At 40.4% G+C, this 11,034-nt stretch overlaps 1 protein-coding gene across 1 annotated transcript in view; it reads right to left on the reverse strand.

Moving 5' to 3' along the window:
- The window catches only part of LOC140291454 (uncharacterized), a 392,957-nt gene extending 386,460 nt beyond the window's left edge, over positions 1-6,497 (reverse strand). The window contains exons 1-3 of the mRNA XM_072379414.1: positions 6,215-6,497; positions 4,457-4,573; positions 1,378-2,458 (exon numbers count right to left, since the gene is read on the reverse strand). Of these exons, the coding sequence (XP_072235515.1) occupies positions 1,378-2,458; positions 4,457-4,573; positions 6,215-6,280 (1,264 nt within the window). The 5' untranslated portion in view covers positions 6,281-6,497. The remainder of the gene's footprint in view (positions 1-1,377; positions 2,459-4,456; positions 4,574-6,214) is intronic.
- Between the last annotated feature and the right edge of the window lie 4,537 nt (positions 6,498-11,034).

An 11,034-nucleotide genomic window follows, 5' to 3' on the forward strand; every position in this document is an offset into this window, starting at 1 on the left:
TTTCACACCGAGGCCTGTCCAGGAGAAAAGCACCATGTTAGCTGATTTAGTGAAGCAGCTGAAGAAGACTGGACTCCAAGCTGCTCCTGCTGATCTCTGCCATGCTGGACCTGAAGATGTGGCCTGTGATTTCTGCTCTGGAAGAAAACTGAAAGCCATCAAGTCCTGTTTATTCTGTCTTTTCAAAGAAATCTCACTCAGCTCTGATCATTAATGAGAATATGATGAAGAAAGGATGATTTCATCCAAATTAATGAAAAGATTTTGTGGTGGGGCTGAGAACTGTTTAACTCTCATTGTCCTGTTCCAGGTATTGTTTAAGGACCGTCACAGGTACAAGGGTCAAGGGTGCTGGAGAAGGCCTATCTATCTTATTTCAGCTTCTATCTAAACCTTGTTTTACTGAATGTCTCATGACCTTGTGTGGCATAAATAGCAATAGTATAATCTTTTTTAACTCAGACAACTCTGTGTCAGTTTCCTGATATGTCATGCAGACTCCTTGCTGTGAAAATAAATGTTTTGTGTTAATTGTCTCTGAGTCTCATTTTGAGATAATTTTCTTGACACCAACACAACAGACATTTGAAACAGTTTCACAGCTTGAAGTTGAGCTTTGTGCCCTTTTAGTGTTGGAACAGCCTTAACTTTCAACTTCAGTCATTAAACAGTTATCTGGAAAGTACAGGGAACAAATCCAAACCTTTTTCAGACTGTTAAAGATTTCTGGGTCTTTGGGGAATATAAGTCCAACTTTCCCTCGTAACCAAACACACATTTTCTTAAAAAAATAGCTCATTAGCAAGAACATGAAAATCATGAGAAATGTTGACATCTGACCTTCAACAAAATGCAGAACAATGAAATACAGATGAGTGGAAAGTTAGACTTCACATCAAACTGAAATTATATGTTGCTTCTACAGATGTTGTATGTTTACATAAATACCCACAGCTGGTGCAATGTGACTTTGTGAATTATAACTTTAAACAAAACAAATATGTATAGTATAAGAGAATAAAACATGTCTCTAGTTTCAAACAGATTGTATATTGTTCTGTTCATCAACTCACAATTGTTGCCATGTTTGTCTTGAACGGTGGGAGATCTGTCCACAGTTAAAACAATGAAAACGTATTTTAATTACTTTCAATCATTCTTCAAACATGTGCTACTCACAGAACATTCAGAGCAAAAGTCCTGACAAGAGAAAGGTGGTAATCCACACAAAATATTTTTAATCTGAAGAAAGAAAAGGCTTCTGATTGGTAGTTCCTGTTGCTTCTCCTGGATGAATGTTTTCTTATCTGCTGTAAAATAGGTTGTTGATTTAAACCAATCATTTATCTGTGGGAGTACATTGGTGTCTCTTTAGACTAGATACTCGAGTGAAAGCTTCCCCACACTGACCACAGATATAAGGTTTCTTTTCTGTGTGGATACGTTGGTGTCTCTTAAGACAGGCAGATGCAGTGAAAGTTGTCCCACACTGACCACAGATGTAAGGTTTCTCGACAGTGTGAATATGTTGGTGTGTCTTTAGATGAGATAATTGAGTGAAAGCTGCTCCACACTGACCACAGCTGTAAGGTTTCTCTCCTGTGTGAATACGTTGGTGTCTCTTAAGACTGGAAGATCTAGTGAAAGCTGCCACACACTGACCACAGATGTAATGTTTCTCTCCTGTGTGAATAGGTTGGTGTGTCTTAAGATGAGATAACCGAGTGAAAGCTGCCCCGCACTGACCACAGCTGTAAGGTTTCTCTCCTGTGTGAATACGTTGGTGTATCTTTAGGCTATATATTATAGCGAAAGCTGCTCCACACTGACCACACCTGTAAGGTTTCTCTCCTGTGTGAATAAGTTGGTGTGTCTTAAGATGAGATAATTGAGTGAAAGCTGCTCCACACTGACCACAGCTGTATGGTTTCTCTCCTGTGTGAATACGTTGGTGTGTCTTTAGGCTATATATTATAGCGAAAGCTGCCCCACACTGATCACAGCTGTAAGGTTTCTCTCCTGTGTGAATACGTTGGTGTCTCGTTAGCCTAGATATTATAGCGAAAGCTGCCCCACACTGATCACAGCTGTATGGTTTCTCTCCTGTGTGAATACGTTGGTGTGTCTTAAGATGAGAAGATGTAGTGAAAGCTGCTCCACACTGACCACAGCTGTATGGTTTCTCTCCTGTGTGAATACGTTGGTGTGTCTTTAGGCTATATATTATAGCGAAAGCTGCTCCACACTGATCACAGCTGTAAGGTTTCTCTGCTGTGTGAATACGTTGGTGTGTCTTAAGATGAGAAGATGTAGTGAAAGCTGCTCCACACTGACCACAGCTGTACGATTTATCTCCAGTATGAAGCCTCTGATGATACCTCAGCTGTGATGATCTTTTGTAAACTTCCCCACAGTGCTTACAGCAGTGCCATCTGGATCCCTCTTGGGCTATACGTTTCTGCAATGACAGAGAGGCAGAAGACTTAGATTCTGTTCAAAGTCTAAGTCAAAGTCAGCTTTACTGTGAATTCTGTAACACTGGAAAAAAGTAGATCACGTTTAACTTAAGGTTGCGTGTGACATGCATGACAGAAAGTTGACAGCTGTCAACCTGTAACAAGCAGCTTGCGATCAGAGCGGTTACACACTCCTAAACATTAACACGGCTGAGGGAAAACGAGCCAAGACCCACTATGTTCAGCGGGGCAGCTTTCACTCAAATATCTCATTATGCCGCAATTATTGCTTCCTATTGCGTCAGTCACGTCCTTGTTAAACACAAGAAGCCATTCAAAGACGGCAAAATTGTGAAGGAAGCCTTTCTCGAGGCAGCGGTATGGGCCGCACTAGTGGGTTCATTGCACTGTGCAGAGAAAGTGAATCATTCTTGGATATCTTGAATGATCATTGTATAATTCACCAGCAAGCGTTGTGTGGAAAGATTTTAAATATGAAAGACGTGATGAATATTGCGATGAAGATTGTGTGTTCAGTTCAGGCCAGGAGTCTGCAGAGAAGGCTTTTCCGTGCTCACTTGGAGGAGAATGATGCTGAGCACACAGACCTGCTGCTTCACACGGATGTGAGATGGTTAAGCAGAGGTAAATTTTTGGCCAGATTTATGGAGCTGTTCCCTGAAATCAAGGAGTTCCTGAAGTTTTCAAAACATGTGGATTACAAGACCAAGCTAAATTGGCTTTTCGATTTATCTTTCCTCAATGATCTCACTGGTGAGCTCAATGAACTGAATTTAGTGCTGCAGGGCAAGGGTAAAGATGTGTTCAACATGATGAATTCAGTGAACAAGTTTAAAAGCAAGATACAGCTGATGTCAAGCAGGCTGCAGAGTGGTAACCTGCACAACTTCCCTCACATGCAAGCAGAAGTACAACGTTAAGGTAAAGGTGTGACACAGCTTGACAGTGCACATTATCAGGAGCATGTTCAGAGCATCTTGTCTGAGTTTGAGAGGCGTTTTACTGACTTTGGAGCCATCGAGCCTTTAACCAGCTGTTATCCATTTGGTACAAGTATTGATGTTGATGACATTGCTGCCAAAGTCAAATCACTTTTTTAGATCAACCTGGAGAGCATGTAGTGTTCTGGAAACTACTGGTGGAGGAGAAGTATCCCAGACTCAGAAGATGTGCCTTGAACCTGACAGCTCTTTTTGGATCAACTTATCTGTGTGCGTGTGTGTGTTTGAGAGAGGGAGGGGTTTTGATGTGATGTGTAGTGGTTGTGTGACAACAAGAAAAAGTGTTGTGTGGTTAGTTACTGCAGGTTGGAAATGATGGGTGTGGGTTTGTGATATTGACACTGGACTGGTAGATCTCGGGTGGTTGCTGAACTTGAAAAGTAGATCTTAGGTCAAACAAGGTTGGGCACCCCTGGTTTAAATTAATAAAAGTAACTGTGGTGGTAATACATGACATTCTTTACACTAACCCTTTGTTCCAGCTTACAACCCATAGGTCTGCAGCCATTGAGCTCAACAGCCATCAGAGAAACACTGTTTTAACTCAACCTTTGTTTCTCTCTAAAATAACTCTTTACCCTGAGGTAGAGAGTTCTACAAACCTGTCATCAAACCATTAAAGACCCAGAAGTATTACCACCAGGTTTAATTCATGTAATTCAGATACTTTGAACACAAATAATGAAGATTAGCTCCTGAACCTCTCAAATCTGAAGACTGAGAGCCAGAAAACGTCCCACCACAACAATCTGCCCACCGATTTTCTTCAAGCAGATCATTCAGCCTGCAGCACATGTTCAGTCTAAGCACATCTGTATCAGAGAGAGGAGATGAAACCAGGAAACTCTTTGCTGTTTTTAAACAGAGAAAAACACTAACTTTGACACTTTCTCCACATTTGATGGAAAAGCAGAACGATCAGAGGATACACAGAGCTTTGACACTCTTCCTCGTGTCTTTAGCATCCTCCACACTGACCTGTAGCCCGGTGGAACCAGAGGATGAGCCGGCTCTGTTCCTAGTGGAGGGGTTTGGATCCTGGTTCTGCTGCTCCATCCTGGTCCTGGTCCTCCGACTGATGGACTCTGTCTGCAACTGTGAGTAAATACAATAAGATTCAGCTGTGGCGTGCAGAATGTTAAACCACACTAGGTCAAAGTTAAAAATATTTAAAATTCTGTTAAATTCAGAATAGAATTTAAGATTCTTCTCATCACATATAAAGTTGTTAATGACTGAGCTCCATCATATCTTAAAATACGTCATTGTAAGATATTTTCCTAACAGAGCACTTCACTCCCTAACTGCAGGTTTACTTGTTGTTCCCAGAGTTTCTAAAAGTAGAATGGGAGGCAGAGCCTTCAGTTATCAGGCCCCTCTCTTGTGGAATAAGCTGCCAGTAAATGTCCGGGAAGCAGACACCCTTTCCACTTTTAAGATTAGGCTTAAAACTTTCCTTTTTGATAAAGCTTATAGTTAGGGATGGCTCAGGTAATCCTGAAACATCCCATAGTTAAACTGCTACTGCTGGGAGACCTCATCTGTCACACCTTTCCTCTCTGGAATGCTGTGCAAAGTAAAAAAATTGAGCAGTATGTAACATGAAGAGACCAAACCCCAGCTGGTCGAGGCAGGTGGCCACCCTTCCTGAGTCTGGTTCTGCCAGAGGTTTCTTCCTGTTAAAAGGGAGTCGTTCCTCTCCACAGTCGCCTCATGTATGCTCAGGACGGGAGATTGGACTGAAGAGAAGTTTTGGTGCAATCCGTTGGTTTCCTTAGCTGGGATGTTGTTTTTGAATTGGCTCTATATGATTGAATTGGATTATTTCTAAATTAATTAATTGGATTTCATTGGCTTATGATTACAATGAATTTATCTCCAATCGTCTTGAATTGGACTATATTATTTAAGTGACTTGAGACGATATTTGTTGTAATTTAGCGCTATATAAATAAAACTGAATTTAATTCGTGGGAGTCGTGTTTATTTCCTGCCGTTTCCATAGCGGCGCGCCAGAGAAATTCATATTATATATGAATACAATACGGTGTGTGGCGGGAGTGCGTGACAAAAGACCGATAAACGTGACTGTCACGCTCAATGCTTGAGACCCTGGTTATGACTTCCGGACGAATCAGGCCTTAATTTAACATTCTTCACGAAAAAGTTGTCAAGAGTTCTTTTCAGTTTATCATCCGCGGCAATTTCCAATCTAAATCTGATGGGCCGAGGCCACTCACCTCTCTCTGTCTGACCGCAGCACACGCATTCAAACGTTGATACACACGTACACGAATATCTAAATCACGACCAATCAGAGGGAGGTCCCGCCCTTCACTATCTCTGATTGGTTTAGACCACGATATGGGCCTAATGAGTGTCTGTTATTGATCCAAAAAATAAGAAAAGAGTAAGAAAAAGGGCCAGAAGTCTGTTTCACACATAGGTAAAATGATAAAGCTCTATTGTATTTGTCCATCTGGCCGGCTTATTGACATCTATAGCGGAGGTTGTGTTTTTGGTATTGTGCACTGCTTATAGTACGGTTTGTAGAGCATTAGCATTAGCAGGACATGCTAAATATGAATAGCAGCCAGGTTATTTTAACGGTTTCACTCTCTGGTGCTTGTTCTGGCTGCCAGTGTCCAAGTGCAGGAATCAAACCAATGATTTATAGCACTTTGAAGACAATTCTGCAAATGTTTGACCGCTACATGTATTCTTTTCTGGTCTTACCTGCGTGCAGCTTCCTGTAGCGATGTTCGCAGATGTGCTGAGGCTTCGAAACGTGTATGTAAGCATAGACGTATATGTCTATGGCTGTGTCAAAAATCACTCCCTAACCACGATATAGTTCATCGTATAGGGACCACGCCATTTTGTAGTGGTGTCCGAATGTTAAGAGATTTTTGATGCTCACTATATAATGCACTCAATGTATCCCACAATTCAACGCGAAATGCAGTGAGCATCCGATGGCAGTGTTGCCAGGTGGGAAATGTAGTATGATCATACCAGAGACGTATTTTGAGGAAAACTATCCGTCATAACCAAAATAACAAGTCTAGTGATGCGCTAATTTCACTCTAGTGTAGAACAGCGTCTAACAGACACTCGCGGCTGAGCATCAGCAGCCCCACAGTTGCTTTAGTAAATGTCCCCGTAAACACTGACGACTGGGAGCTAATGAGCCAAATGAGCTCATGAGGCCTGAAGGCCACCTACTGTTAGGAACTTCTGAGGCAAACGCATGCACGTCACTCGTAGCTCACATAGAAAAGCACGATTGGCTTGAAACTTGTCTCATGGAAATGGAAATGCCTTCAGGGTTCACAAAAAAATCCAACAGACAGTTGCGACAGGCTGATAACAACCACACATTTACAGAATGGTCAAATTATCGTATTTTTGGGGGATTGTTGATCGTACACAGGGCAAAATTATCTTACAAATACGACAATTATCGTACACCTAGCAACACTGTCCGATGGTCTCCAACCGGAGCAAGATATCCCATAATGCATTGCCAAATATTTTCTGGGCTGCCAGTAAGGGATGGCAGACAGACGCCGAATGAATGTTTAAACTTGAATATAAAATGAATAGATATGGTTGCAGGTTTATCTAGAAAATTGACATAGGTCGTTTAATAAGTAAAGCTTAATTCGCCATTTATTAATGATGTCTAGTACAGTGTGTGAATAAAAGCTGAGTGAATCTGACTACTCAGACACAACTGGATTACTGTTATAATTGGCATTGATATTAGACATTATAAATTCATATTCTGTATTTTCCTAAATAACCTATGTTCCTAGCTGGTACTTTTCCACTCTGCTCATACTGCACAATCGATGACCTTAAAAGGGTCCAAGACTTTAGAATGACATAAACAACTGGGTCAGACAAAATATCTCTAGTAGAGTAGATAGGTCTGGTACATTAGATCCACGCCTAAAACAGCACTCACACATACACATTGTTTATCACATCCAAAGAACACAACAAGGACAGCAGCTGGCCTGATCATGGCACTGAAGACTGGCCAATTATACTCTGACAAGTGTGAAAACAACTTCTGTGAGATAAAGCTGAATATAGATATGACATGTTTCTGGATAACGGGGCTCGGCCTGACGGATTTCCTGCGGGAGCTCTGGCACTCCGAGTCCAGCGCTGCAATATACTCTACTTGTGACCACTAATAAATACTTTTTTAATAAACGATTCCTCCAGCTTGTTCTTGAGCTTCCAATGAAAAAATCGGGAGAGACTGGGAGAACCCCCAGCGATCAAGAGCACAGAGTAAAAGATTCTGTGTAGAAGCTTCTTGGTCGGGTCCAACACTCGGGCATGGCGCCATTCACCCAGTCTGATTAACACGTGAAATACCTGAATATGTCACAAACCTTTGTTAATAAGTGGAAAACATGTAAACTCGGCTCATTGGGGTCGGTGTTATTTGACACGTTGACGAGAAGGCTGAAAAAAAAAAAAAAGTTCCAAGAGAAGACGAAAAAAGAGGGACAGATAGATTTGTAAACTGAACGAGAGAAATGCAAGAGAGAGGAATGTTTGGAGGGCGTGAAAGTGCTCCTCCGCAACTGAGTGATTTCTCTATGTTTTCAAAACAGGCAACAGGCAGTAGGAATCAAGCAACAGCAAAGCTAAAGGAGGCAGGTTTATTCCAGAAAGCAAGGGCAGATAAAGACGAAAAAAAAGAACATTTCTTGCAGACTGTCAGCATTTTTTTTTGGAGAAGTTAAATTCTCTATTCAGACGCAGTCCTCTGCACACCTAACACAGAATTTTCACCAATTCTGAGTTAATATTCATCATCAGTATTTATATTTGATCTCATTAAACCATTTAACTATTTAACTGCAGCAGATCTATGAATCAATCGATCTGTTATCTTAACAGAGCAGCAAAGTGCTTTACAGAAAGGTTTAAAGTGAGTTAGATTATTAGGAAATTAACAAAAACACGGCAATAAAAGGCACAACGAGAGTCAGATATCACCGATGAGTTTCTTAAAGAAGAAAACTCTAAAAGAAATTTAAAGACAGCTGCGCTGCAGTAAGTCTGAGTCATAACAAGTCAAGTCAAGGTTTGTTTTCATGGCACATTTAAAAACAGCCACAGCAACTAGAGAGCTGTACAGCTGAACAATATATTAATACTATTAGCAAATTCTAACCCTGCAGATAAATATTAATTAATCTAACTATAAACATTGAATAAATTAGTGAAATAAAAACAAAAACAGTGTTTACAGTTAAAGACATGCCTCTATACCAGACATGTGTCACTGGAAAAGGAAAGGCTTTGTGACCTCAGCAGGCACCCCGGTTAAACACTTGAATCAATTACTCGAACTATATTATGCCATACTTGAACCAAAACAAGTTGCTATAGTCAAGTGCAGAGGACATCAAAAGGGAGATGGGAGAGTAGCGAGAGGCAACAATGCGGCAGATAAGGCAGCAAAAACAAAAGCAGGGTATACTGCATTTAACCAGAAAACATTGGAGGAAAAATCACAACGAGAATTATGTTTAGAAAACATGAAAGAACTTCACGAAGCAGCGGCACCATCTGAAAAGCAAGCATGGAACGAAAAAAAAAAAAAAAAGATTCCACAGGACTCTGGAGGAATCATGAAGGCAAAATAGTAGCTCCAACTGGACTACTAAATTTGCTATGTCAAGAAGCACACAGGCTCAACAGGCTCACCCCCTGTTGTACTACAGGATGGAAACTTGTGTGAATGTGAAAATGAATGTGAAACAACAGAATAACACGGTGATGAGGATATCTCAACAGGTTACAGAAATACTCACCAAGGAACAGGACCAGGAAAGTGAACAAACTTAACTGGTCCTCTCCTATATGGACAGGACGCAGAAGCTACAACACATTGTGTAAAGGTATGGTGGACTGAGAATAGACTGAGTAACTGGATCCACAAGGATCACTGTACTCAGGCTCAAGATCCTGCCGGAAGAACATTAACTGAGGTCCGGACTGACTTAGGAACCTCACCTACTGACAAAGACTAGACCACGGGGACTAAAACTCTATCAGAGACTGAACGGACCACTGACTATGAAACCAAAGGAAAACACTACTGTGGAGACTAGACTGTAGAACCACAGTAGCAGAAACAATAAAGGTTACAATAACTAATTTTCACACCTCTCCGGTGTGCAAGTCAGACATTAAAAGCTAAAGTGACAAAGAACTACAACAGTAATCTGGACACACCCTCTCTTCCCACCACTCCACACCAGGTGACTAAAAGATCTCTGAAAAATGGCAACAATCCACTTCAATTGCAATTTATTGAGAAACAATATGTACAATCCAATCTGTGCTCAGTCATGACATGTTGGTCGAAAGAAAAGGATATGAATGGGATGAATAAAATGTTCTGTGAGAACAGTTTTAATCATGTGTTCTGGTTCATTCGAGAAATTACACGGGATATGACCCAAGTTGTTTAATCTGATGCAATCAATCAATCAATCAATCAATCAATCAATCTTTATTTTTATAACACTTTACATACAAGAAAATGTAACACAAAGTTCTTCACAAGATAGAAGAAAATAAAACAAAACAGTGAAACCCAAGGCCACACACACACGCACACACATCTATACGCACACACACACATCTATATGCACACACACACCCACATACATCCACACATACTGGAAGAAAGAAGTAAAGATTAAGTAAAACATAAGAAACTGAGGCAGAGCTGCTCTAAGTAAGGTAAAGCACAGAGCTTTGAACTGCACGATTAAAGGTCTAATTCATGTCAAGAAAAAACAAGAAGGATCCTGAACAATTTAGCTAACATTCCAAAACTGCTACGAGCAAAGAAAAATATTACAAAATAATATCAAGAATCTGGGCCCTTAGGTCAAAGCATGCATGCAAGATAACAGTGATCAATAACCAACCAAAGATCTGATGTCTGACAACACAAGCATGATGCTGTGGCACTGCTAAGGAAAAAGTTAGCAGCACAAGGCCACAAGGCTCATCTAAATAAATAAATAAATGAGGAATTAAGACAAATAGAAAAATAGAATAAACCTTTGTCTTTGATTATAATTTGTATGGAAATATGTTATTGTATCATGTGATGTTATAAGAAACTCTGATGTCACACTGTTGGTACCACATGAAGTGTTTCTAATTCAAATGAAAAAAAAAATAAAAATAATAAAAAAATTAAAAATTAAAACTTAATGCTGATCCTGAACTGTCTGTGGATGGCTCAGCATCATGAAACACAGCCACTGGTAAGAATTAAATAGAATTTAGTATAAAGTAACAAGTGAGAATTAAGCAGATCATGCTGAAATTTTATCAAAAGCACTCTGAGCTGAATTAAGAGGACAGACAATATTTATCCCAAAAAGGTTAATCAGTTACTCATTGAGAAGAAATGGCTGCTTTCTTGATGCTGTGCTGCTCCCAAAATGAAATCTAACCACAAACATTTCTGTCCTGCAGCAGCAACACAGGAGCAGAAACTGTAG

This window comes from Leuresthes tenuis, unplaced genomic scaffold, assembly GCF_036924035.1.
Source record: "Leuresthes tenuis unplaced genomic scaffold, fLeuTen1.0.hap1 SCAF_1, whole genome shotgun sequence".
Classification (NCBI taxonomy): domain Eukaryota; kingdom Metazoa; phylum Chordata; class Actinopteri; order Atheriniformes; family Atherinopsidae; genus Leuresthes; species Leuresthes tenuis.